The 27,690-nt window shown below is 38.8% G+C and overlaps 3 protein-coding genes across 7 annotated transcripts in view; 2 read left to right on the top strand and 1 right to left on the bottom strand.

Moving 5' to 3' along the window:
* The window catches only part of LOC139756267 (methylmalonyl-CoA mutase, mitochondrial-like), a 35,191-nt gene extending 22,477 nt beyond the window's left edge, over positions 1 to 12,714 (top strand). For both annotated transcript variants that reach the window (XM_071675488.1, XM_071675487.1), the window contains exons 14-17: positions 736 to 882; positions 10,276 to 10,348; positions 11,403 to 11,546; positions 12,345 to 12,714. In XM_071675488.1, the coding sequence (XP_071531589.1) occupies positions 736 to 882; positions 10,276 to 10,348; positions 11,403 to 11,546; positions 12,345 to 12,424 (444 nt within the window). In that variant the 3' untranslated portion in view covers positions 12,425 to 12,714. The remainder of the gene's footprint in view (positions 1 to 735; positions 883 to 10,275; positions 10,349 to 11,402; positions 11,547 to 12,344) is intronic.
* Positions 12 to 7,139, bottom strand: LOC139756268 (uncharacterized). 2 transcript variants are annotated; one of them, XM_071675491.1, is made up of 3 exons: positions 6,760 to 7,139; positions 4,669 to 4,924; positions 12 to 4,542 (listed from the first exon to the last, which is right to left on the bottom strand). In XM_071675491.1, exons 2-3 carry the CDS (start codon positions 4,920 to 4,922, stop codon positions 2,961 to 2,963), a joined length of 1,836 nt encoding a protein of 611 aa, XP_071531592.1. In that variant the 5' UTR covers positions 4,923 to 4,924; positions 6,760 to 7,139; the 3' UTR covers positions 12 to 2,960. The 2 variants fall into 2 exon arrangements, with proteins under 2 accessions (XP_071531592.1, XP_071531591.1); XM_071675490.1 differs by lacking the exon at positions 6,760 to 7,139 and adding an exon at positions 5,188 to 6,374.
* Positions 12,715 to 12,852: 138 nt separating the features above from the next.
* On the top strand, positions 12,853 to 26,729 carry LOC139756269 (coiled-coil domain-containing protein 63-like). 3 transcript variants are annotated; one of them, XM_071675493.1, is made up of 12 exons: positions 12,853 to 16,357; positions 17,561 to 17,716; positions 17,968 to 18,136; positions 19,205 to 19,348; positions 19,757 to 19,852; positions 20,037 to 20,122; positions 21,141 to 21,319; positions 21,884 to 22,059; positions 22,864 to 22,974; positions 24,222 to 24,369; positions 25,264 to 25,477; positions 26,420 to 26,729. In XM_071675493.1, the coding sequence occupies exons 2-12, from the start codon at positions 17,562 to 17,564 to the stop codon at positions 26,532 to 26,534; spliced, it is 1,593 nt and encodes a 530-aa protein (XP_071531594.1). In that variant the 5' UTR covers positions 12,853 to 16,357; position 17,561; the 3' UTR covers positions 26,535 to 26,729. The 3 variants fall into 3 exon arrangements, with proteins under 3 accessions (XP_071531594.1, XP_071531595.1, XP_071531593.1); XM_071675494.1 differs by having other exon boundaries at positions 12,853 to 17,716; positions 17,972 to 18,136; XM_071675492.1 differs by having other exon boundaries at positions 12,853 to 17,716.
* The last annotated feature ends 961 nt before the right edge of the window (positions 26,730 to 27,690 follow it).

Here is a 27,690-nt window from a genome sequence, read left to right as displayed (position 1 = left end):
AAATAAGTATCCTTTTGTATAACTTTAATTACATGTTACAGTGAGTCTTGAATAGGATTAACCAGTAGAAAGAAGTTTTTTTAAAGCTTTTCATCTATTGCATGTAAACAATTAACCTACAGTGCAGAAAACCGGGATGGTGTAGGGTATTGAATAAGAAGAAACCAGTGAAATGCTATCAAGAAATAACATCCTGCATGAATGTTACTGTATAACCTCATTAGTAATGTTATATTCATACATTTTTTTTCAAACATCTTCATTTTGCTGTTTCAAGCTAGGATTATCAGAGGCAGGCCCAACATGTCGTTTCACTATCTTCTACTGTCTCCCATCATTTTCCTTCCCACCACCCTCACCTCTTCACCACCCACACTTCACAGAAAGAGAAGATTGACAATTGTGACTATCCTTGTTGGAAGATGAGGTGGCCGCACATACCCCACTTCCTAATGGGGGGAGAGGAGTGGGATTTTTAAAATATATGCTAAGGTAGATGACCAAGTTGAGGGAGATTGTAAGAGTGTAATATTATTCGTTGGTGTGTGGATATGTATTGTCAAACCATATTAACAAGATTACTTAAATTCTCCCTTATAATGGCAAATGTTGTATTGAATATAGATGAATAGAATAATTCATATAAATTATCTTGGTGGATACTTTTTTAGAGTACTAAGAGCACACACTATTGGTGCAATTACTAACAAGTGTAATTTCAAAATCTTTCGACAGATTAATGAATTTGTTGAAGCTGAGGGTCGTCGCCCAAGGATTCTGGTGGCTAAAATGGGCCAAGATGGTCATGATCGTGGGGCTAAAGTGATTGCCACTGGCTTTGCTGACCTTGGTTTTGATGTAGATGTTGGACCACTGTTTCAGGTAATATTTTTTTTTCATAACTATAATACATGTATGCTTTCTGTTTACAGTAGTATGTGAAATTAGTGAACGCAATCATGAATCATAAATCAGAAATTTGGTACTTAAATAAGTCTTTGCTTTCATTTGAAGAACTAACAGTATTTAGCCTCATTGAAGATACACATAAGCGGATGACTTTAAGGAAGAGTTAAATAGATACACAGACCACACAGTCCCTAGTGAAATGATATGGCCTCTATACTGTTGAAAAAGATGCAATCCCATAAGAAGTGGTAAAGAGAAGGATAATGAAGCAAAGACTCTCTTTCCACTCTGAAAAATATTTTAGATTGGTTTAGCAGAAATTTGTTGAAAATTAACTTGGTAAAGGGGAATAAAGTGACTGTATTACTGATTTGCATGAATCCAAAGCATGAAGTTTTAGGAGTTGCAGCATTGTGGAATGAGAAATAAGTTAAGATACCTGAATGGAGAGTTGATTCATTCTTGCGTTAAATGTATGTGATGAAATATGTGTTTCAGCCCTGATCAGTTTGGATTTATTAACTGAATATGGACTGTATTTTCTTGTATGTATGATACACAGGCATATAAGATGCGCCCTGATTTTAGGAAACAGCAAAAAAAGAAAAAATCAGTAAAAAAAAAAAAAGCGTGTAATTTGATTTACGCTTTCCATCATTGAACAAAAAAAATCAGTTTAGCATACTTAGATCATGCCTTTTCCCTAAACTAACATAACAATGTTTTCCTGGCAAATTCTCTGATACCACTCATTAATCACCGATACTCCCTTTCCTGTTAAGATCAGCTGGGACGGACCCATTTCTTCTTTGTAATAAATGGGTATGATTTACATGAATTTGATTTGTACACTATTTATGGGAACACATTCCCTATGAAAAATGGGAAAGTTATACAATATATGCTGTGTATGATATACATGATATTTCAGATCATCTGTAACTTAAATGAAAGGCTATTCCTATTAGTAAAGTGATTTATAGAAGACAAATGGTGTAAACTTTTGCATACAAGACACTGAGAACTATTGGAGACATTTTTCAGAAAAAAGGTTGATCGTATATGCCAGAAGATAAATTACTTTTTAAGGCGTAAGTGAAACTCGGGGACTCGTGCCATTGTTGATGGAAGACTTAAAATGCTTTTGGATTGTGTGATTTAACAGAAAATTATAAACTGTGTTTGGATTTAATTTCATTTGATGTGTCAAGGCCCAGTCCTCTGTTCTAAACGCTACCTCGCTAACGCGGGAAATTGCGAATAGTTTAAAAGAAAAAGTGTCATCTTAGTATGTGAAAAGTAAGAAGCACTTCTATATATATAAATGAAAGTTTGTTTCACTTTTGTGCTCTGGACTTGGGATAAGAATTTGATTGATTGGGTAAAGATGCTGTGTTTACCTAATCCATCAAATAAAATTTGGCAGACAGTAAATGAAAACTGATAAGTAAATAGGTTTCTCTCCTCTGTAGTCATCCCAACAAGCATGAGAGATTCTTTAGGATGATCAGGGTGAAGACCTTACAACTCTAAGTTTTTCTGGTGAGAAGCATTAGCCTTCTTCACCCCTTATTATCCTCTCAACATAGTAGTGGCAGCTCAATTTTGGGCTTCCACAATGGTAGCCTCCAGTAAAGCAGTCTTAAACTGACTCCACATCATCTCAACCATATTATTAGGGCCAAAGAGCTACATGCAGGCATACTTTAGAAAAAACTGATATTCAGAAACTGTTATTTCTCTAGCAAACAGGAACCCATCAATTTTTTAATGGGCCTCAACATTAGAATAGAAAAATCATGGTACAACACTGAAATGGAAATACGTTACATTTTCAATTGTGTTTTCTGGAGGTAGGTGTCACACTAGGGATTTGTCAGTTACTTGTTCCTTAAAAAATCCCAGTGTTCACATCTAGGCTTACAGAATGCTTTTGGTAGAATAACTATAGCAAAAAAAAATCAAAATAGTCGAAAAATTTTCGTATTGCATATTTGTAATTTCAAGGAAGCTTCGGCATTATTATTTCTCTCTGAGGTACAACTTTTGAGTCATTGTGGACAGATTACATAATATGAGTCTGCATAAGCCTTCCCCTCAGTGTGAATCATGACCATATGTCCCGGATGAGCATCAGAGGTGGTCTGAGTGGTTATATTTGTTGGAGACTGGACGGTTGTAGGCTGAGCTGCAGACACATGTGGTGTGATGACATGACTGGCAACAGGAGTAATTGTTGGGGTTGTAATTATGTGACTGTTGCTAGAAATATTATGTGATGCAACACTGTTAACTTGGATGCTTTGTGCAACGGTGTTAGCTGAAATTGTATGACCTGTTAAATTGCTATCATGAATACTGTGTGAATTTAAGCTGTTAGCTGATATGGTATGTGCTGCCATGGTATTAGCAGAAATGCTTTGTGCTGTCATGCTGCTGCCTGGGATTGTGTGGACTGTTGCACTGTGTGATGTTGGGTGAAGGTTTGTCCCAGGTGCAGTTAAGGAAAGATTTGAGTTAGTTATTTGATTATTGGCTTGAACAGTTTGTGTAAAAGACCCTAAGATGTGTGTTGACTGGTGATTAGGTTGCTGTTGTGTTGTTGTGCTTGTTGTGGATGATGATGTTGATATGTTACTTGGTGTAATATAAGGTGGAGTTAACCTGTCATTGGGATGGCTGTGGACTCCCAGAGGTTGGTGGTGAGTGGGACATGACAGTGCCTTTATGTAATTGGTCATATGAACTAAGAGAGCCTCTTCTTCATCAGAGTAGCCATCATTAGTTGACTGAGACACATCTAAAACTGGAAGACGAGTGGGCCTGTCATATAAAAGTTGAAATGGAGACCCAGAAGTATTTTTTTGGTGAAATGTCCTATAAGCTAAAATTACTTGATGTAAGTAAATGTCCCAGTAATATTGATTTTGATTGCTGTACTTCATCAAGGCACCACAAAGGAGAGAATTATACCAGTAGTGTTCAGTATATCCATTTGGTTGTGGAGGCAGTAGAGCAGACATTTGAATAGTTATGCCCATCACTGAACACATTCTTTCTGTTAATCTAGTACAGAAGTCGTTATGATTGTGTTTTGTCATTATTTCTTCGATTGAGCCATGACGGCATATAGTTTCAGCTAAGAAACTCCCCACAGATTCTGTTGTGAATTCTGACAAAGCAATTGATTCCACCCATTTCGTCACACAGTCTGTCAGTACAACAATAAATCTTTTTCCTTTATGAGTCTCACTTAGAGGTCCAATTACATCAAGGCCACACTGTGCCATAATATGATCTCTTAGAACTAATGGCTGTTGCATAGTTTGCTGAGGTACAACTGTCTCACATTTAAAAACACTGCATACTGGTTCTTGGGGTGATGGAACACTAGGTTCTAAAATATTGCCAATCTCATCTAGTCCTATCTGTTCAATTGCTTTGTCTACAATTTTCTCTTTAGACTTGACTCTAACTCCACTGTCTGAGTCTCCCCGAGCTGTGTTGGCATGTCGTACTGCATTGTTCTGCTGACTACTTTGTTCAATGCAAGTGTGACATTTTTCTTTAACATAATTGTGAACATCTTTAGCAATTGTTTTCCAGTAGAAGTTGTTGCTAATGTTCTTAAGTCTGCAAAAAAAAAAAAAAATAAAATCGATATGAAATTTAAGTTTTTGCCATAATTTTTTCAAAATCAAATGTATTTTTTCTATCGTCTGTTTATAGGCATTAAAGACAAATTTAGCATTTACTTACGTTCTGTTGATTCCATGGTGACGCCCATCTGATTGTAGATGACTGGATTCCAATATTCTTTTCTTTTCCTTGACACCCTTCACTGCTAAGAGAGCACCATACTTTCTGTGGTTATAAAAAAGCTTATCCTTGCAGTAAGTAAAAGGTCGGCACTTCTTGCGCCAGTTACTGCGACTATCCTTACTTTTGATGCCATCAGGATACTTGCTCTTGGAGAGATAGGTCAGTATCTCGTCAAATTCTTGTTCATCCATTGCTGAGGGAATACAGATGTAAAATGTAATGAAATGGATTTCCATGTTTGGAAACACTATGTTGAAAAAAAAATGGGATTCGGACATTGTCTTTATTGATTATTCTAAATTACAGGACTTACTGTTGCATTTTTGAAAATACTTTGTTAATGTATATGGTAAGTGTAGTACTTTACAATAGGAGGACTGAGAATAGAGTGCATTGCTGAATCAGCAGTGCAGTATTTCCCTCTGTTAGCCCTTTAGGAAATGCAAACATACTTACTTGCATAACTGACAGTGTCAGTACTAGAGACTTCCTTGTACGGCTTCTCTGTTCTTGCCTTCATATGAAATGGTAGGCACACTTTATGTGTATGAAGAGATGCCTTATGTTACAAGCAACTATGAGTAGCACTGGGAAAAATTCCTAGATCGTCAGGTACCCACATAACACGATGGGAGAAGGTACAACCCCAGCACTGCTAGGCATGTGCACTCTGTACATTAGTGATAGTCTCAGAGGCACAAATGATAGTTATGATGATTCAGCAGACACTTAACTGTTAACGTTAAAGAGCACTAATGATGGTTAATATGATTCTGCTGGTGGTGAACCATTGTTAATAATGTGATTTTTATTTATACAGATGAAATAATAGTAGATGTAATGTTAGTGTAAATATTAGTAAATAAGTGTAAATATCCAGAAATTATATAAATGTGTACATAACCCTAGCATAATATTGATGCAAAGTAAACATTCTAGAGTATTTTTATGTAGCTTATTACTCTTTCAATATATCTAAAGCCATCTCAAAATAGTGTGGACATTATTTTCTTACAATTTAGTTTTATGTTGGGTCATAGACATTTGAAGGTGAGGTGGATGAACACCAAAAAGTTTAAAAAAGAAACTATATCTGCTCCACCTTGGTTTAAGTACTAAAAAACTGACTTAATAAGGATTTGATAATACATGAAGAAATACAGGTGATTGCTGTATTGAGGTTTTTAGGGGTTTTCTGATCCTAATTTACAGCCATATTGTGTCCAGCCAAGTTGATAAATATTAATACATGTGTAGTTAAACCTACTTTATCGCAACATAATCTTCTGTTTAGGCTGTTTTAGGAAACTGAAAAAGATAGCCAAAACCACTTCCTGTGTATTATGAAATTCTGCTTTTCAAAAAAGGACTAAACATGGATGTGGTTAAGGGAGCATGCTCTGGAGCATTAATTTTTATCATGTAGCATTAAGTCACAAAAATGATCGATGAGGGCTGTAAAGATCAGGGAAAACTGATTAACCTTCTCGTGTTTTTCCCAGAAACTATGACCTGGAACATTTTAAACCTCACGTTTTTCAATTTTTCAAAATTTGCACATACTTATCCTTGTCTTAATTTTCCGTTTCATAACCCTATTGATATTTCAATTAAGGCCCTGCCTCTCTTTGGACTTTGTCCTTAACTAATAAAACGCAAAACGAAATTAATTTTCCCTAAGTGATACAAGTTGTGCCCATATTTACCATATATATATAATATATATATATATATATATATATATATATATATATATATATATATATATATATATACCGGTATGGGATTTTAAGCTTCTCCCATCGGTAATTAGTTGATTTACTTTCGTACTTTTGAATATTATATGACATACAATACTGACTGGTTTACCTATATTAATTAGTCAGTTCCACCCTTCCTGTTTTCCTGGTGAGCGATTTTTTAATAGAATCATTTCTGAATTTAAACCATACCAACACTGCTGGTATGAACTAATGAAGCAAGTAATTGCAAGGCCACATGCTAACCAGATACTTTGTTTCAACTCACCAGTATATTACTTAAGTCGTGTCATGTCCCTAAACTTCGGAAGATCGTGTTTTGGTTGTGTTTACATGAATGCTTGGAGGTAGCTGTTGTTTCTCCTGAGTTTGTTGTCCTCTCTCTTAACAGCGCTGCCAACCTTAACTCATAGTGGATTGTAACATTCGTCTCTGCAGTGGAGGTCATAATATAGGATTTTAGTTTATTATGCGGAAGAAATACACGTTACGGCGAGGTTCTTGTGGCAAGACAGTGCGTACATCTTAGATCGCAGTTGAGCATGCTCCAGTAGGGTAGATATTTGACAATGTTGGCATGACATTACTACGCGGCCGCCATTGGTCCTCTCCGTCAGTTTAACCAACGAAGAAAGGGCTTTCACTTTTCGTTATTTTGAAGTTTTTTATGTATTTTGTATTGTTTTCTTTAATTCTGAAATTATTTATTTAGTTTTTATATGTAATGAATGAATATCGTATGCAGAATCAAAGTCTGACAGCGATTTTGGAGACATAGTGGTGATGAAGTGGCTTTGGTAATACTGTTCGCGGATGAACAACTTGGTGTGATTTTAAATTCGCGAATCTCAGCAATCACAATAAATAGAGTGTGCTGTAGTTTGCCTTATATTATTTATGTAATCATTCGTATTAGGATGATATGATTGTTCTAACGATTTTAGAAATGAGTGCTTATTCTTTTAATGTTGCATTAATGCTCATTTTGAGAAGCTTCAGTCTTACCACCTGTGTTAAGTTCACCCCCCTCCTCAAGGCGTTCATTTAAGAAGCTGTTGGGCAGATATCACTGTGATGGTGTTCCAAAATGCCTTCATTTCCATCTGCCCTGTGTATAATTGTACAGAAGATTTCTACACGATTGTAGAATAGTGGGAAGGTTGTAGGTGTTACTAAGTATTGATTAATGCAGCAAACTTAAGTTAGCAAAAGATTTGAAGCTGCAGGTGTATAGTCATCGAGTAGCTGTACTTAGTCCTGATGTGAGGATGTTGGGTTATTAAGTGAACACAAGATGTAAAGAACTAAGATTTGATAGAGGCTTTAAAGCAGTATGCTTTATTTGCTAAACAGGTTTGACGTTATTAAAGATGACAGCTGGATACCTACCTGTGGGTACCCTTGGGGGGACTTGTAAGGTGTAAAGGCTTTTGTCCCCAGTCCTTAATTCTTGCAATAAATTTGGCAATGTTTCCTGATGCACATGTTAATGAACGTGTTAACCCCGTTGTGTTGAATGTAGCATGAAATCCAAGTAATTGGATGTAGAGAAATTAGATGTATTTTTTCCATTCATATTAGCACAGAAGTACTGCCCACACATCTACCTAACGTAGATTGTTAGAAGGCGACTAATGTGGTTAGAAGCAGGAGACTGAGATATATTGCATCTTAAAGCAGAAGCTAAAGTCAGCCAGTCTCTCTCTCTCTCTCTCTCTCTCTCTCTCTCTCTCTCTCTCTCTCTCTCTCTCTCTCTCTCTCTCTCTCTCTCTCTCTCTCTCTCTCTCTCTCTCTCTAAACACACACACACACACACACACACACACACACACACACACACACACACATATATATATATATATATATATATATATATATATATATATATATATATATATATATATATATATATATATATATGGAAAGGATCACAATTTTGCGCGTGATCAAGATATTCCTGTTTCATTTTCCCCGTGGACTCATAGGAATATATATATATATATATATATATATATATATATATATATATATATATATATATATATATATATACATATATATATTTCTCCCTGGGGATAGGGGAGAAAGAATACTTCCCACGTATTCCCTGCGTGTCGTAGAAGGCGACTAAAAGGGGAGGGAGCGGGGGGCTGGAAATCCTCCCCTCTTGTTTTTTTTTTTTTTATTTTCCAAAAGAAGGAACAGAAAGGGGGCCAGGTGAGGATATTCCCCCAGAGGCCAAGTCCTCTGTTCTTAACGCTACCTTGCTAACGCGGGAAATGGCGAATAGTTTTGAAAGAAAATATATATATATTGACCAAGAGGATATATGTGTCGGAGGTGGAGGGAACGAGGAGAAGAGGGAGACCAAATTGGAGGTGGAAAGATGGAGTGAAAAAGATTTTGTGTGATCGGGGCCTGAACATGCAGGAGGGTGAAAGGAGGGCAAGGAATAGAGTGAATTGGAGCGATGTGGTATACAGGGGTTGACGTGCTGTCAGTGGATTGAATCAAGGCATGTGAAGCGTCCGGGGTAAACCATGGAAAGCTGTGTAGGTATGTATATTTGTGTGTGTGGACGTGTGTATGTACATGTGTATGGGGGGGGTTGGGCCATTTCTTTCGTCTGTTTCCTTGCGCTACCTCGCAAACGCGGGAGACAGCGACAAAGTATAAAAAAAAAAAAAATATATATATATATATATATATATATATATATATATATATATATATATATATATATATATATTCCTTTTTCTTTCATACTATACGCCATTTCCCGCGATAGCGAGGTAGCGTTAAGAATAGAGGACTGGGCCTTGAGGGAATATCCTCACCTGGCCCCTTTCTCTCTTCCTTCTTTTGGAAAATTAAAAAAAAAAAAAAACGAGAGGGGAGGATTTCCAGCCCCCCGCTCCCTTCACTTTTAGTCGCCTTCTACGACACGCAGGGAATACGTGGGAAGTTTTCTTTCTCCCCTATCCCCAGGGATAATATATATATATATATTATCCCTGGGGATAGGGGATTAAGAATACTTCCCACGTATTCCCTGCGTGTCGTAGAAGGCGACTAAAAGGGGAGGGAGCGGGGGGCTGGAAATCCTCCCCTCTCGTTTTTTTTTTTTTTTTTTTTTTTTTTTTCAATTTTCCAAAAGAAGGAACAGAGAATTGGGCCAGGTGAGGGTATTCCCTCAAAGGCCCAGTCCTCTGTTCTTAACGCTACCTCGCTAATGCGGGATATGGCGAATAGTTTGAAAGAAAGAAAGAAAAAGATATATATATATATATATATATATATATATATATATATATATATATATATATATATATATATATATATATATATATACACACACACACACACACACACACACACACACACACATAAACGCACATATACACGCAGACATATGCATATATACACATATGTACTCACACTTGCTGCCTTCATCCATTCGCGTCACCACCCCGCCACGCAGGAAATATCCCCCCCCCCCACCCCCATCCAGCGAGGTAACGCCAGGAAAAGACAAAAAAAAAAAAGGGGGCCACATTCGTTCACACTCAGTCTCCAACTGTCATGTATAATGCACCGAAACCACAGCTTCCATTCCACATCCAGGCCCCACAGACCTTTCCAAAGTATACCCCAGTGTTGCCAAGGTAGCGAAGGGGCGCAGGTTTAAACAGTAATGTATCGTAAAGATGTATGATTGATGTCGCCTACAATCCATTATCTGCAAAGGAAAGAATAAGTAATTTTGCATTGTCTTTGTCCCCAGACGGCAGCAGAGGTCGCCCAGCAGGCTGTAGACGCTGACGTCCATGTGGTTGGAGCCTCTTCTTTGGCAGCAGGTGCGATTTCTGTATTGGGCTTTTGGCCTTTTAATTTTGAAGTATGATATGTAATGACTCGTTTCATATTTCAGCCGAAACTTTATTCACCAAATGTGTTTTTGTATAACGAATAATTCCAATACAAAGTATGTTAATGCAGAGGAAGCTCTATACTTTGAAGCCCCGACCCCTCCCTTAAATATCTTTAATCCTACACTTCTATTTTTTTTTTCTACATTTTCCCCTGTCCTTTATTAGTTTGTGTATATGGGTTTCGTTATATTTGGGTATGTTTTATGAACGAATTTGTGCATTAGGTATCACAATTTGTGCTGTACTTGAGATGGATGAAGTTTAGGACTCATAGGCATTGGAGTAGCAATGTGGGGACAAGATGGCATGGCTCCTCCTCAGTCTCGGTTATTACCCCTTTGTTAATAGTTTTTCATATTTATTGAACCGAGTTGCTTAATGTACCATCCTGATTGTACTTTCATCATTTTATATATATATATATATATATATATATATATATATATATATATATATATATATATATATATATATTTTTTTTTTTTTTTTTTTTTATATACTTTGTCGCTGTCTCCCGCGTTTGCGAGGTAGCGCAAGGAAACAGACGAAAGAAATGGCCCAACCCCCCCCCCCCCATACACATGTATATACATACGTCCACACACGCAAATATACATACATATATATATATATATATATATATATATATATATATATATATATATATATATATATATATATATATATGTGTGTGTGTGTGTGTGTGTTTTCAGGTTTATTAAAGTTGTGTGGAGGATTATGAATCATTAATTAAGGTACCACTGTATAAGTTTTTCCAACAACTACTATGTGTGTGTGGTTGGTGTGTGTGTGTGTGTGTTACTAAGGATTTTTTAAGTTAATACAGATAAATTTTGTCTGTAAATTGTCTTGTACATTGTTATGTTTGTTTGTTTTTGCTGTTATGGAAAATGTTTATTGACTGCTTAATATATACTGTATAAGACTTCAGTACTCAGGAGAATTCTTTTCTCCGCAGGCCACCGTACACTAGTGCCGGAGCTGGTACAGGCGTTGGCTGACCTGGGACGTCCTGACATATTGATAATTGCTGGAGGAGTGATACCACCCCAGGATTATGAATTCTTGAGAGAGAATGGAGTAGCTGCCATCTTTGGACCTGGTAAGGTTTTTACTCGTGTAGAAAACTTCAGTTTGTAGAGTGCCTTGAATAATTAAGTGATTGTCATAGTTACTGACAGCTCATGGCATTGGAAGTGTAACAGATTTTTCTATTTGACTGATACTCTCATCAGTGGAACTTTATTTTACCCAGTTAACTGAATATCAAACTATACATCATTGGAAGGAGCCTTTTGCTTTTTATGTACCCATGGTTTCTAAGGATGAGTTGAATACCCCACTATGATTATCGTTTCCTCAGAGGTTTATTATGTTGTTTTGACTGTAGGGCATATTAGTAATAGAACAGAGAAGCCATTTTTTCCCTTAGAAATGAACAGTTGTTTGTCCTAGCAGTAAAAATGATAGGCCTCTCACTTGTACACTGTATGACGTTGTTATACCTGGTTGCATTTCCCAGATTAGCAAGGTACATCAGAAACAGTAGAACAGTGGACTCTTGTATACATCATGTCTAGTTGTCATGTTAAGTGTACCAAAACCTAAGACTTTATAATTCTTTGATTATTTTTCCTTTTGCATCCTTATTTTGATTGTCTTTTTTGAGGCAGTTTTCAAACATGTTCATATTTCTTACTTATCCCAAGCTATGGAGTGCAAGAGGAATCTGGAGCCCATGTGATATATATATATATAAAATAAGATTATAGATAAAGTGAACTTGGTCCAGCATCATCAAATGTTATGCAGAGCTATATACACACGTTAGACTAATTTTCTTTGCATTAATTTCGTTAGGATTATAAGAACCAAATTTTATGAAGCATGATTTTTTCAGGAACGCGCATCCCTGCAGCGGCTCTTGATGTTTTAGACCTTATCACCGATTCTGTACAGAAACGAGCAGCAGCCAACTGAGACATGGACTATCATATTCCAAGCTATATGTATATTGTCTTATGTAGTTCTTTTGCTCTATGTTTGTATATACTTAGAGATATTTTTGTAGTTTGTAGTATTAACTGTATATATATGGATTTTCAGAAAAATAGGCATACCTTGTAAATTTTGATAATACATTATTCTCCCAGCCCTGATCACTGAGCATTGAAACCCCATAATTTATTAGTAATTTACATAAAGCTCTTAAGAATTGCTAAACTCTGTGAATTTACTCTTGAATGAAAAATAAACTTTGCTTGATACCATATGTATTAACCTTTTTCTGTTCAGTATTGACTTCTTGTATATTACTCTTATAAATATACAGGATATGTTAAACTTTTTCAGTCCTACACTTATATATCATACACTTAGGACCAGAGCCCTATACATTTGTGTCATACTTTGGAGGCAAGAGTCATACATACATCTTACACTTAGGGAGAGTCATGCACATGGATAAGATACATGTTGATATTTTCCACCCCCTTTTAAATCTCCTGTAGCAGTAAAAAGTTATGTATAGGTACCATATACCAGCAGTAATGATTTACCCTCAAAAATTTCACAGCTATCAGTTACCGTAGGAATATGCAGAATAAGGAACCTTAATGGGGTATGCACCTGGCAGCCACAAGAGTAATACCCATGCATCTTGGAGCCACAAACATAAACACATAGTGATATGAAAAGAATTATGAAACTTTTGGTGGGAAGTAATGGTAAAGAGGAACGTTTTGATACTGAAATCTTATTTAGGTACCTTGTTGACAACTTTTGTTGCTCTACCTTTCTGTTCTGATGGTGCTATAGCTGTCTCTTCTGTAGACAAAGCAACTCTGGTTCCTGTTTCTCCTCTACCTCTACCTTGGATGTCTGATATTCCATCACTTCATGATGCTCCTCTTACTAGTCCTATGTTTCGTACCATAATCTTTTTCAAACTTTGGAAATCCTTCTTATGGTCCAGAAGGCATCCATCCCAATGTATGGAAAGAGTGTGCCTCTAAACCTGAACCTGTGCTTGTTTGTCTCTTTTATTTCTTTTTAAAAAACAGAGCTTTTCCCCTTCTTTGAGGCATATGTTTGTACATCCCATCCCTAAAAAGTGTGACTTCTTTAACTCTAACTATCGTCCTGTTGCTTTGACATTACCATTCCAAACCCATTGAATCTCATATCCTCAGACCTTGAATCTCTTCTCTCTGATTACTAGTATGACTTCCAAAAGGTGAGATCCACTGTTGATATTCTTTCCTATCTTCCTAATGTCTGGACATCATCCCCAAAAGAATTTGAGGAATCTTATGTAGTTGCCCTTGATATATCCAAAGATTTTGACAGGATGTGGTGTCTGGGTCTCATCTCAAAGTTCCCCTCTTTTGGCTTTCCTCCCTCACACCTAGCTTCCTCTCTGGCCAATGTAACTATGGTTGTTGATGGACCAGCTTCTCCCCTTTCTCCATCAACAGTGGTGTCTTTCTACATTCCCTACATTAAACAGATAGCTTAGTCTGCATCTAAGAAACTGGGGTTCCTATTTGAATGTCGAAATTTCTTTTTTTCCAAACGGTTGATCCATTTATACAAAGGATTGATCCATTCTTGTATAGAGTACTGCTCTCACATCTGGGGTGGTTCTAGCTCTACATCCTTACTTGACAGAGTTGATTTAAAAACAGTGTCTGATTTATAAACTCTTCCTGCCTAACTTCAAAACTTGACCCGCTTGCCCTATGCTGCAATGTTGGTCCACTTTCCCTCTTCTATAGGCATTACTTTGGTTTTGCTCCCGAGGGCTGGCTACCTGTGTGCCCCCACCACTAGCTAGACTATGCAATCCTCAGCAAGCTTTTGCATCACATGATTACTGTGGCCATTGTCAACTCAAGTGTGGGTCATTTTGATAATTGTTTCTTTCCCTACCCTTCCAAGCTTTAGAACTCTCTACCCATCTCTTGTCTCTGTCAGTAACTATGACCTGGCACATTTTAAAAGACAGGTTTTTCACTTCCTCCAAAATTTGTAAATACTTTCCTTTGTCTTCTTTTTATCTTTCATTAGCCTCTATATTAAGACCTGGCATTAATGTGGACTCTTGTCCATAACTGGATCCTCCAATGTGAAAGAGAAAAGTTACAAGGCAGAAAAGGGTTTGCAACCAGGCTCACAAACGATCACACTGGTAAGTAAACTTAAAAGGAATAAGCTAGTAAACTTTTTTATTTTAAGACTATGGAAAGATCTGTGGAGCCTGGTTGTTGGATATATGTTGTAGTTTTGGTACATTACATGACAACTAGAGAACAGAAGTGCACAAATGAGGCCTTTTTTTGGTCCTGGAATTACCTTGCTTTTAAAGTGGGAAGTAGCGAACAAGTATAAAAAGTAAAAGAAAGATAAATATATTCTATTATTACCCCAGGACTTCTTTCTAAGAAAAGACTGGTATTATGCAGAATCCCTTTCCAGAGGCTCTTGCAAGCCAGTAGTATGAAAATATGAACTCCTTTGAAGAGTTCTTTGGCAAGATAGCACTCCCAGTGCTACATCCCCACCAAAGGTGACATTTCACTCGCAGTGTAACATATGAAGACTGAGTGCAGGAACTGAATAGAATGGTGGATAGTTTTGATGCTGTCTCTAGCGAAGATTTTGAAAATGAATACTAGTAAAAGTAAAGCTAGTTTTTAAAGTAAATGAGCAAGTGCATTTTGATATCAGGTGGGAGCATTAGGTAGAGCCTTTGCAAACACTGCTAGAGTTACCCTTTCCCAGTGGCCTGTTAAGTGTGAGGCACTAAAGGTTAAAAAGGGCTATTGAGTTCACTACTTATGGAAATTCTATTGTCGTAATCACACCCTTAAGGGAGTTGGGAGCAGGCAACAGAGATATAGATGAACAGATAGATTTTAATATCAGGCTGAACCTTCCAAATTTGAATTTCTGTGCACCATAGAAATTTAGAAATCCTACTGAGGCCATCAGTTCTTCAGGTAGGATATGTTTTTAAACATGTAGAATCGTGTAGGTGAATATAAAGTCTTTTTGTTGGTCATGATATTCTAAATGAATTTTAGTTAAGGCTATTCAGAGAAGAAAGCTTGCAGACTTCCCCTTTCATTATCCTATGTTTTAGCAGATTACATGAAGATATAGTGGTTTTTTGTTTTTGTTTTCTGTGTACCTTTTTCTTAATCTTTACTATATGCCTTTGCAAGGCTATAGTGTATCATTTTCTTGGGCAGCGTTTTATACTGTACAGGAACTTTTGGCACAGTCTGAGAGTCGCTTAAGTCATATTCCCAGTAATGTTATGGCTACTCTAGTGCTGACATTTCCTGCACATCTGAGTTATTTCCCTCCTCACTATTCTTTTGTTCTCCACTTTCATGGAAGGGATAATTACTTTAGACATTCATATTGAGTTCCGAAGTGGCATTCTTCGAACCTACTGAATTACCATCAGATCATTTAATGTTTTAGTCGTTCTGAACAGTACTATGATTTTGCTGGTAATGGCAAAAGCCTATATGAATAAATGAAATTAGTTTAGATGTATAGATAACTGAAAATTCATAGATCACGGGTTCATTTTTTTATACTCTGTTTAGTATTGCTTGTGCCAACGTATACGTTCTCAAATATATTTAGATGCTCTGTTACAGAGACCATTCGATATTTTATATTTTAAGAAAATGTCGACTGGTTTATCCATTTAGAAAACATCAGAATTAAACTTTAAGATACGTAGAACTTCATATAAATTAATTTTCGTGCGTTTCGAATTTGAACTTTTGTACGCCACAGCTGGTAACTATGGCAGGGCGTCCCTAGCAACGGCTGGCCCACAACAACGCTGACATTGGCGAGTGCAAGCAGTCACGATAGCTCATTGTATCTCTACAGGTTTGAGTATTTTCGTAATATAATAACCTGCATGAATTTTGTCAACAATATTTAGCTGATGTTTGTGTATTTTCGTTAGAAAATTAATAAGAATCTCGTAATATCTGTATTTAAAAACAAGCAGCAGTTATTGCATTGTGTATACGTAGCTTGAATCCGGAACTCTCATAATATATTGACCATTTTAAGATGTTTCGTGTATGTGGCTTTGTCTTTAAGACATGATGAAAATAGATATTTTTCGTTGATATCTCTGACAGTGATCGGCCTAAAGCCCAAATAACCAGCAAACCAGTTTTACATTAATAGATTTGATGGTGAATGTGAAAGATAAGAATTCGTATTATCAAGCTCGCAATGTTTATAAGTTGCTTCAACCAATCGGTAAAAGGTACGAATAGCACTATCGGGATATTCTTACATAACTAACAAACCATAACTTAGCATAGGATAAACTTTAAACATTGATGAAGGATAATCCCGACTCCGCTTTCCTGGACCAAAATCACTTCGAACCTCTTTATTACCTAAAGACAAAACGTTTGCTAAAGAAACTTGCTTGTTAGTTTGTCTAATCTATAAGGAGTTAATTCTCAAGTAACATCAAAAGAAGGAAAACGTCTTCCTTGGTACTATTTTCATAGGTCTCCAGATCACCCAGTCTTTGGAAGGTGAAAATGTAAGAATTGTTTTTAATGTATCTGTTTCTAACATATCTGAAGGAAAAATGGGAAGGAGGTATCTGAGTGTTCTTCCACTGAAAGAAGAATCTTGTGTGGTGGATCAAAGACGAGACGACCGAAAGGAAAGGAGACTATGGAATACTAGGACTAGATTTAAATGAATAATGTCTTGAGTTTTGATAATGTTTTACGTTTAACATCCATATTCTGGAAGAAGTATATCGTAAATCATAATGACGATCATAACGTAATTTATGTACTTTTATATTATGGCATGTTCATGTTACCCCCGGCACACTAAAGATCTGCCCATCCCTTCAATACCCTCGCATCACTCATACATATGTTACACAATAAAAGACATTGAAATTCTGACATTATGCCTCGCATATTTTGTTCCTAATTTTATATTGCATTGTGTTTTTAAGTGGCTAAATAGACAATGATTTCAGGTTTATCCTTGTAGAATCCTCACGAAATGGTAAATGAGTTATTACTTTTATTTGTCTCGTGACGCCAGCATGTCGAAGCGCGAGGACAAGAAGGAGGTTGGGGAGGATGTGGAGCTGGAGGGCGCCGAGACGCTCCTGGCGCGTCTACGTCGGCAGTACCGCATGATGGAGAGGAACCGTAGACAGTACAGAGACGAGGCCACTGTGCTGCTGGGTCGTCAGAGGTAAGGACCGACAAAGAGGCCGGGTGTATGGCAGGCAAGGTTGGATGTTGGGTGGGTAGTCAGGAGTGGTTGTGTGGCAGGAATGCGTGTGTTAGGTAGGCAGGGGTGGGTGAGTGTATACGGTAAGGTTTATATCTGTGACTGTACACGTATGACTACCTCTAATTTCTGTGGCTTTTATTTACATATATTTCGAAGATATTATATGTTTTTCTCCTCAAGAAGATACGGAAAATATGTGCCTCCTTTAGGAAGATCCTACGTGACCTGCAAAGGGAGAAGAGTGATTTGATGAGCCATTTATCTGCCATGTCGACGCCCCAGAATGAGACACGAGACCAGAGAACCATCACGACCCTGGCTGCCACCCTCGATCGGCAGACCAAGTACCAAGAACTAATCGACAAGGAGAAGGATAAGGTGGGTGGTTGCTTTTGATCCTCAGATGGGACAAGGCAGTTCGACAGACAGGAAGGGCAAGGTGGACAAATTCGTTTGCATTTACCTCAACTACCAGACACATGTTTCATTCAGTGACCATCAACCAAGACCTGGTGGATGACTCTAACCTTCAGAGAAGTCAGATTACACTGATTACCAACAATTAGTCTTTAGTTAGGATTAGAATGGATGTGCTCGAAGGTGGAATATCTTGAGTATCAGCCAGGTTTGTGTGAATGGACTCGGCCCACAGGAAGGACAACGTGGTTAACCTCAGCTATTGATAAGGATCATGTGGATGACGAACTGTCATAGATGATAAGTTAGACACTGTCCGTTGGTGGAAACAAGGTAGTTGGCATAAGTTAGTAAGGACATGGTGTTGGAGCTGGTAGCCAGTCCTAATCTTTAGTAAAAGCAATGAATACTACTGAGAACAAGTGGGCATTTTCATTTGTCGTTTAGGACATTGAGTGATTTAATCTATTAGTAAAGACTGGATTTGATTCATATTGTATTACGACAGTTAAAGCCATTTATTCTGACAGAATATTATGATCCATACATTATGTGATAACCCGTTTTAACCACAACAGTATGCACTCTCCCCATACAACTTGACCATGATATCTTTGCATGTTTTTTTTTTTTTTTTTTTTTTTACCTCTATCATTTATCTATCCTCTCGAGGCAGGTTTAATCATCTTTTGAAGAAGAGGCAGATTTTGATTTCCCCTGTCAGATCCAATGCTGGTGAAGCACTTGTGTCTGTGGGTAATTCTTTCTTCTTTTTTATGAAAATCAAAGAAGTCATCTCAACCATAAGGCTACATTTTGATAATATGACGTATCCTCCGCAAAGGAGATTCTCCTTACGTTCATATAACATAACGTTTTGATCGTGTGAAGAACCCTTTGTCAGGGAATTGCACCCTTTTGATTATTATACACCTTTGTAGATTTGGTGCTTCTTGTAAGAGCTGCAACCCCATACCCTCCCATCATATACTCATGAGCCTGGTACAACGTTCTGCCTTACGTCTGCAGATCAGTGAGCTGGACGGGACCATTGCAGGACTGGAAAAGCAGGTGCGGGAGTCACGGAGACGTGTACCATCTGCCCGCCAGCTGGAGTCCCGCAGACTGGCTGCTCTAACCACCAATAAAGCTCTCCAGAACCGCATCCAGCAGGTACCTGTGGTAGCCATAGGTAATCGACTTATCAGGGTTGGGTCGGTTTCGTTGATAAACTTTTCGCTGATTAACCAAATGACGAACTTGATTAGTTAAGATTCTAGAATTAACTAGTCAGTCTTGAATGTTAATCGACCCATCCGTGCAACTTATGGTCAGTAAAAGGAGAGGACGACAGGTGTTTCATGATGCTTCAGGCGTTCCTGGAAGAGGCTGGTGTAAGGGACTGAGGTTTACGTGAACGTAGTATGTTCCTGGGTAAAGCTGGAAGGGTAGGGTGGTGTCCCTTCCCAGTCATCTGCCTTTTGATGAAAATCCTTCTTGGTACAATAGCTTCTGCTGGTTATTTTCGAGTTCCTTTTCTCCTTCACAAGCATGGTAGTGAGGCGGACTTTTCTGCCGCAGGCGACGGTACGCCTCAACGCTGTGCTGTCGGACAACCGGGTCCTCAGGTCCACACTCGAGAACCTCCTGAAGCAGCGCGACAAGTTTATATTACAGGTAACCTCACGACTATGATGTTTACCTGTTAACTATAAAGGAGGTGTCACTGGTGTATTATATCAGCAAATAAGTAATGATTACAATTTCATTTAAGAAATTTGATTACACCGTCTAATTGTCTTATCTGTCCCCTGTAGTCTGAAAAGAAGCCAGAACTAACTGGCCTGACTTGACCTAACAGGCTCAGCGTCTGGAGAAGCAGCTGGCAGCAACAGTGAAAAAGAAGGGAGACATCATGGATCAGGTTACTAAAGCTTATTCTGAAAGGTAAGTCGATTGTTTTATCAAGTTCGTGTATTCTAACATATGTTTTCCTGATTATTAATCTTCTGATATCTTGGACAGCGTGACCCTAAGGGAGTGAGCCTGACCATCACTTGAGGTCAGAGGCTCTCCATTGGGTTACTAACTTCTAAGTCCCTCTGCCACACGTCCATACGAACCCCTCTGCCACACCCAGAGTGTGTATATCCTTCCTTACATCAGTGTTCCTTGTGATCCACAGACAGATAAACTGGGCCAGGAAACAGGGAACGCAGTAGGTATCCCTCACACAGGTCTCCTACTAAAAGTTTTTGCCTCCGTTCTCAGCACTGGCTAAACCTTCAGGTTCCCTGTTCTCCCACAACTCTTCATCCTACTTCCTCAGTCCATATAGGTAAATTCCATTACATTCCTAGATAAGCGAAGAAGGAAGCTCCTTGTTACCACCAAAGACGCAGGGGCAACCAGTTACCTTTTCTATTCCCTCGTGGACTGAATCTTGCCAGGAATGGTGCCAACAGTATCATATCATTCACTGCACGAGAGGAACTCCAAGACGAAGAAATTCATCCTGGGGTTTTAAAATGTTGCTCCACTTGTACTCTAAACTCGTTTTAGGGGTAATGTGTACTCACATTTATGGGTTGGTAGAAGACGTTTGGTCAGAGTGGCTGATGAAAAATACTCTCTGCTTTCGCTTCTCATCAGTGAACCTACGTACGCGTATGCTCCTCTTGACACGTATCATTTTTCTCGTCTTGAAATATCTGATGATTGCTTCTCATTACAATGTCTTGAAAAATGCATTGCTTTATATTTTTTCGCCCATGTTCTCCTGTCACCTTAAACAGTAAATCTCACATGGCTGAACAGTAATTCTGTCTTTCGCAGTCCTTTCTTTGTCTGGACGTAAGAGTAGTTTCTGCATGAAATGTTGAAATGATGAGCCTCCATTATACGAAAACCTTTAAACCAAAGAGATTCTTCACTACAGTGAATCTCAGTATTCTTATGGTTCCAGGGATGAGGCACAGACCAAAATGCGGGCACTGAAGGAGCGGGCAGAGCGGGACGCCCAGCAGTACAGCCACGAACTGAAGAAGCTGCAGCGAGCGCTCGATCACCAGAACCACTTGAGGGCCTTTGTTGCCACAATCTCAGCTGGCGAGGACGACGACACCTCACAACGTCGGCCAGAAGGTACGGTGTCTGTGAAGCTCAGAGGATCACAGCTGCATAGCACTGATATTCGTGATATTGTATTACTTCCATTTTATCTCTGCAAGCAACAGCTAAAAACAGCAATCTGTACGTAAACAATGTTGATAATCATAGGTTAAGTTCCCGTGAATTATGATGCGTTCTGAAAACAGTTAAAACTCTCAGTGTCATCATCAGGGCGAGGTAGATGCTCAAGGTTTATGATGCAACAGAGAAATAATTCTGAAACGCGATTATCAGACAAATAGTTTTTTTACCTATCTTGTAAAAGGTTGATATGTAGGTTGATAATGTTGATATGTATGTGATTCACTTAATGTTATAGTGGTGTCGCGAGGCAAGTGTCTGTTGGGAAGTACCGAGTAGAGACTACCTTATGAGGATGAAGGAAAGATAAGACAAAGACAGGGTAGGGATTCATTCATACCTGTACAAGTACTTATTCCAGTGATCTTCCTGGAGACATAAATCCTTGGACGATGTGTTACATTGTGTGGAAGAGCTGTTGTCTGTCATGTTTAGTGATGTGATGTGCACGTGCAGGTGAGGGGGGCGAGGCGCGGGGCCCAGAGCACACACTGTCCACATACCGCGCCTCCGTGTCGCACCTCCGCGAGATGAGTGGCGAGGATTCTGTGGAGACTTTGGTCAGCAACTACCTCCAAGCTGAGAACGACAACTACACACTCTTCACCTACATTTCTGACCTCAACAATGAGGTAAGAATTAATGCTGCCTAAGAATTCCAAAGCGTCTGTCTCAGAAATCGCCATTGGAAAAGATCTTTTCTCAAGTACTTATTTCTCTATACATACCGCTATCTGAAAACTTAGTAACTGGCAGTAGCATCGTAGTGACTAAGATTACCACAACTATCTCATAACAGTTAAGTTAAAAGTTCCTCTTTTTATTCTGGCTTTGGAAATAACGCGAGTCCTTAATTGTATCAGTTGGTGCTTAGTAATCACGGAAGTTTATCATATGATGCATTTTCGAGTGTGATTTTTTTATGGCGTGTCAAGACATTTCCAGTAACCATACGATGCCAGTTAGAAAAAATTTGAATTAACTACTGTACTTAAGTTATTCCAAAAAAAAAGAATGCTTTTTCTAGACACAGGTGTTCAGTAATAACTTCGGTATAGAAAGGCATAATGAACTTTTACCTCCTTCCATGATTTAGCAGACTATCATATATGTGTTGAATAACAGGCAGGTCTGACCTGTACTGGGAGCCATTCCACTTTGTTCACCTCAAGACCTTCACTTAGAAGTGACATATGCTAAGGACTATTGCATTTCGTTCTCATAGAGACCATTGCTCGTATGAGCGACCCGTACTGAGACTTATGACCATGACGAGGATGATAGACATGTACCAAGACTTGTCACACTTCATTTCCTTATCACTCAGAATTTAGTGGTCATAATATATAAAAACTGCGCTTATCCCCCATCACATTGAAACCTTTTACCTGATGCACATCTGGCATTCATTATCATAGGGATCTCACTTGCTGCAGGTGACAAGTCTGACAGCAGAGGTACGCCGAGTGCGACAGCAAATCGAGGAGACACGTGGATCGGCAGCCGAGAAGGGAAGAGACTCCCAAAAAACTGTCTGTAGCCTACAAGTAAGTACTATCACACGTGGAGCATGTGTTAGTACTCCCAGAAACCATCGTCGTTTTGCAAGTACCACTCACGTGCTAAGCAAGAATGGGAACTCCCAGAAGCCCTCTACCTAACTGCAGATATAATATTTTCAGTGTTGTATTGTTGCAACTCTTGGGCCCTGAATGCAAAGTAACAATAGGGTGGATGTGTTAGAAATGAATTGTCAGAGAACAAGTAAGTGGTGAGAAGCTAACTGATTGTGTACGAAAGAAATGTCAGAGCGGGTTATGTCAGCAAGCAGTCTGACCGATAGAGCTGACCAGAGTGAGTTAAAATGGTTTGGACAAGTTGATAGGATGAGCGAAGAAAGACTAAGAGGATCTACGTACCAGAAGTGGGTGGCAGGGGAACTGAGATGTAACGGCGGAGTGAAGGCTTTGAGGTATCGGGTCTGAACAATTAGGAGGGTGTGATACGTGTATGGAATAGATGGAAATTATTCAGTTTGGTTTACAGTGGGCGACATGCTGTCATTGGGCTGAAGTAAAGCATATAAAGCAATCAGAAGAAACCACAGAATAATCTGTGGGGTTTAGCTGTAGGTGGTGGGTCCTCTGTCTGGTGCGTTATACATAACTAAAGTGGATGTGAAAAAATAGGCCGTTGTTTGGCTGTTCCTAGCGCTGCTTTCCTTAGGTAGGAAACAGCGAATGAGTGTGAAAAAAGTATCATCAAAAGGATGTACACTTAGAAAAATAGTTTGCAGTAAGGAGGGAGCTCTTTGTTCTAGGCTTGAAGGATTCATATGGGGACACTGATAAACGAAAAGTTTGAGGCAGTAGTGTGCTTCGTGTCGTTTCATGTCCTGCTCCGGTCCACGTATCATTTCCTTACGATTCCAGTATATTAGAACATATTTACGCCTACGGCACTACAGGCTCTTTTATGTGGTTTTCAAACTGGCTGTGACGTAGAGAGATTACACGAGGAGGGCTCTACCCACGCCCGCTACCTTCTATGACCTTCGTTGGCCTTTACGACTTGCACTGACCTCCAGTATTTACTTTCCTCACTTCCATTAGATTCTCTAGGAGCCAACCCTACAATTTTCTATGGTCAACCACCCATATACATCCTCTTAACCATTTTTTACTCCTTTTCCTACTTTTTCACACTCTCCCATGGCCTGTACTCCTGCCATTTCATATCTTTTTCACATTTATTCAAATGTACTGCTACCTTCACCATCACCGGTAACTTACAGGCGAAAGTTGACAGCGGAGAGAATGCTGTACTGCTGCTGGAGAAGGAGCTGAGGCAGGCAGAGGACACGCTGACGGAGATGAAAACCTCTACCCAGGAGCTCTTTGATCTCCTTCAGTGTGATGCTCAGCCCATTATTGCCATTGTCGGTAGGTAGATGTAAGACTTAAAGGTTGGGTACCATGAGTCTGCAAGTCTTGAATGATCTGTTTATTGTCAGCTGATGTATCTATAATGATCGTTGAGTGTAGGACCTTTAAGAGATGATCTCTGGGAAAGTGATATGAAAGAACCAAGACTAGGAGTGTGTATAAACCTTTATACCTGGACAAATGGCGCAGACATCTGATAGATGCACTAGTTCAGATATGAGATATTAAGTTGAAAATAAAGGTGATGAGAAACATTGTTTTGATAGTTTTACAGTGACGGAGTGTGTTTTGAGGAAGGAGTTGGCAACACGTAGAAAGATTACGTTGTGATGAATTTTATGATGTGAGGAGAGAGGTTTTTTTTTTGAGAGACAAGAGAGTGACGTAAGGAAGAAGTTTGTGCTGCGAAGGTGACAGGGATACATGAAAGGAATCGTAATGAGATTCGTGGAAATAGTTTGTAGTGCGAGAGAGGAGAATGGGAGAGGAAGATTTTGATATAGAGTTGGGGTCTGGTATGAGAAAGAAATTTGTGAAGCAAAATGCATAGCGAATTTTAAAATGTCTATCCACAACATATATTACTATACTGCTAAAGTGTAGGTACTCGAAGAATATGATGAATATGAAAATGGATAGGTGAAAAATTATTAAGGGGTACTTTCATGACACGTTAGGTATACCTGAACCATTTTATAGGATTTGATTCATTGCGGATGGCTAATGCATGAATGGACGAAAGTAGACGGTATACTGACTATTATACTGGAAGCTTGGTAAGTTGCTATATGAAAGACATTCCTTTATATTGCCCTAGAATGAGCCTTATCCCCCTGTGTTCTCTTAGTCATGTCCGTGGCTGAGCTAACGTCTTGAACCGTACTCCTGCAGGTGGTGGAGAGATAACGAGCACCAGCGTGTCTGTATATTTGTCAGTAGTGGAACAGCGAGTGCATGAACTGCTGCAGCTGCGTCAGTTCCTATTGGCTGAGGATTTGGCCCCAGCCAATGCCCTTGGGGAAGACGCTCCTCATGACGAGGCTACTGAAGGCAGGTCATCCTCAGCCTCATCAGCCAAGGTCGTTGTCCCAATTGGAAAGCCACAGTAAGTAGTATGATATGAGTCAAAACCTTCACCACAGATACGAAACTGTCAGGGAACACACACGGTCTTTTAAAATGCCTCAAATGCATCTCATGTGTGGAAAACCAGATGTTCCTATCATTTAAAAGATGTGAACGTGCAAAGCTAGAGGAATATAACCTATGAAAAGATATATGTATAAATAGTTGAATGAGAAATAAGAATCATTTGTGTACATATCATAAAGCATTCCACATCCTTGTATGAAAAAATATGTATAAATAGGTGAATGAGAAATCATTTGTGTATGTACCATAAAAGGTTATACACCCTAGTTCGAAAAACTACAGCACAGTATATCTGAAACGTGTGTGTGTGTTGTGTGTGTGTGTGTAGATTCGTCAAAACAAAGTTAGGCACAGGCTCTTCTCAATAAACAGCCCGTTCTCGGATGTGCAATTATTAGCACTTGTTGGGTATGTGTTATTTGGATGCCATCGCAGACGTGGTGAACTATGTGTGTTCTCAGGGTGTCATTACTGGCACAGGTCGGGTGTATGTTTCCGGGGTGCCATCACTGGCACAGGTCGGCCTTTGTGTAATTATAGTGTAGTGGAGTAGTGGGCTCTTTGAGGAGGATGTGTGATGTGTAAGATGTGAGCCTGTAAATAGTGAATCTCATATGCTATGTCGGAAATTAAATACTGAACACTTATTGCATATAGTAGCTTTCTCCAGCAGACTGTGTATAGAGACTATAATATGATAACTGGCTGTGCTGAGCTAACTGTGAACTGAGAGGCTGTCTTGAAGTGACTGTGAACCGAGAAAATGTATTGCGTGGAATGGATTCCAAGATGCTATAATGAAACAATATTGTGATAGAGTTGTGCTAAGTGTGTTGGAAGGCTTACGTAGTTATACTGATATGAACGGAGCTTACTATTAGTCTCTATCTAATAGGTTGCCACATACTCCACATGCTAATGACGAGGAATCCACGAACGGAGGACCACTCACACATGGAGACCTGCTCTCCAACATGCGCAAGCTCATTCCCGACACCGGCGACAACTGAATTGGCAAGCCTAATTCAACTTCAAGAACTAACATAGCTAGTCTGGCTCACTGAAACTAAACCGACTCATTTTCGTGGTTCGAGTATATATAACTCTAAATTTCCATCGATATTTCTCCCTCTCTAACATTGCAGAGTAAACTATAATGCTGTTACTGTATATCCTGAACATTAAACTATTACTGCAGCACAAAATCACTCATTATCCTTAGTTTCACTGCAAGGGTACAATGTACTACCTTAATCTCCCAGCAAAAGACATTCCATTAATTTTTTCGTATGTCCCTGTATTCTTAAACAGGGCTGCTACCACGTTTAATGACTAGAATTCTGGTCAACACTACCCTAATAACTACCTTTTGATGGGAATGCAAGAGGAAACCGGTTTTAGGAACTTGTATAAGTTTTTGCAATTTCTGCACATCTGATAACTCAAAAGTTCTGCTGAATCTATTGAAGGAATCTATTGAAGTCAACTGAAAATGCTAAAACTAATGAGATAATTTTCTGCATTTCACTTAATGTTGATAGGGTGACTGATGATTTCTTCGTGATTCAACAATCAACTTACAGCGTGTCAGTGCTGCTAGAACCAAGGTTAGATGTCCCTTAGTGTTGACGGAGCTGTGGTACAATGAGACAGAGTCTTGAATATGTGGCTGAATTTTAAACCTAGAGATTTCAGTATGGTAATTAAGCCACTGATCAGTAGATAGCACAGTGCATGAAGACGCTGGAATGCGTGTCTCACGCTTATTTTGAGACTACAGCTCTGGTGTTCTTAACAGTGTGGTCTGTGAAACATTAAAAAGCGAATTAGAAAATGAATAAACGGCTATTCGCAAAAAAAGAAAAGAAAGAAGACACAGATTCAGAGAAATATCATGTCATACAAATATACAAGACTTTTATAACAAGATGAACCACATCTTAGATCAAAGAGTTGTGGATTGGCTATGTTCTTGGGCTGCCATAAAGTGACGCGATACTACATCGGTGGCGAAGTCGAGTTACCACTCCAGCAGGAACAAGGGCAGACTTCACGGGATATATTTCCGTAGCGGAAGGGAGTAAAGGGCACAGCCAAGAGGAGCATCCTTGAAATGGGCTGGGTCACCTGGATGTATAAGTGGCGCGCCAAAGGACTCGATTTGGG

The sequence above is a fragment of the Panulirus ornatus genome, chromosome 21 (assembly GCF_036320965.1).
Source record: "Panulirus ornatus isolate Po-2019 chromosome 21, ASM3632096v1, whole genome shotgun sequence".
Classification (NCBI taxonomy): Eukaryota; Metazoa; Arthropoda; class Malacostraca; order Decapoda; family Palinuridae; genus Panulirus; species Panulirus ornatus.
This window is presented reverse-complemented; position numbering and strand designations above follow the sequence as displayed.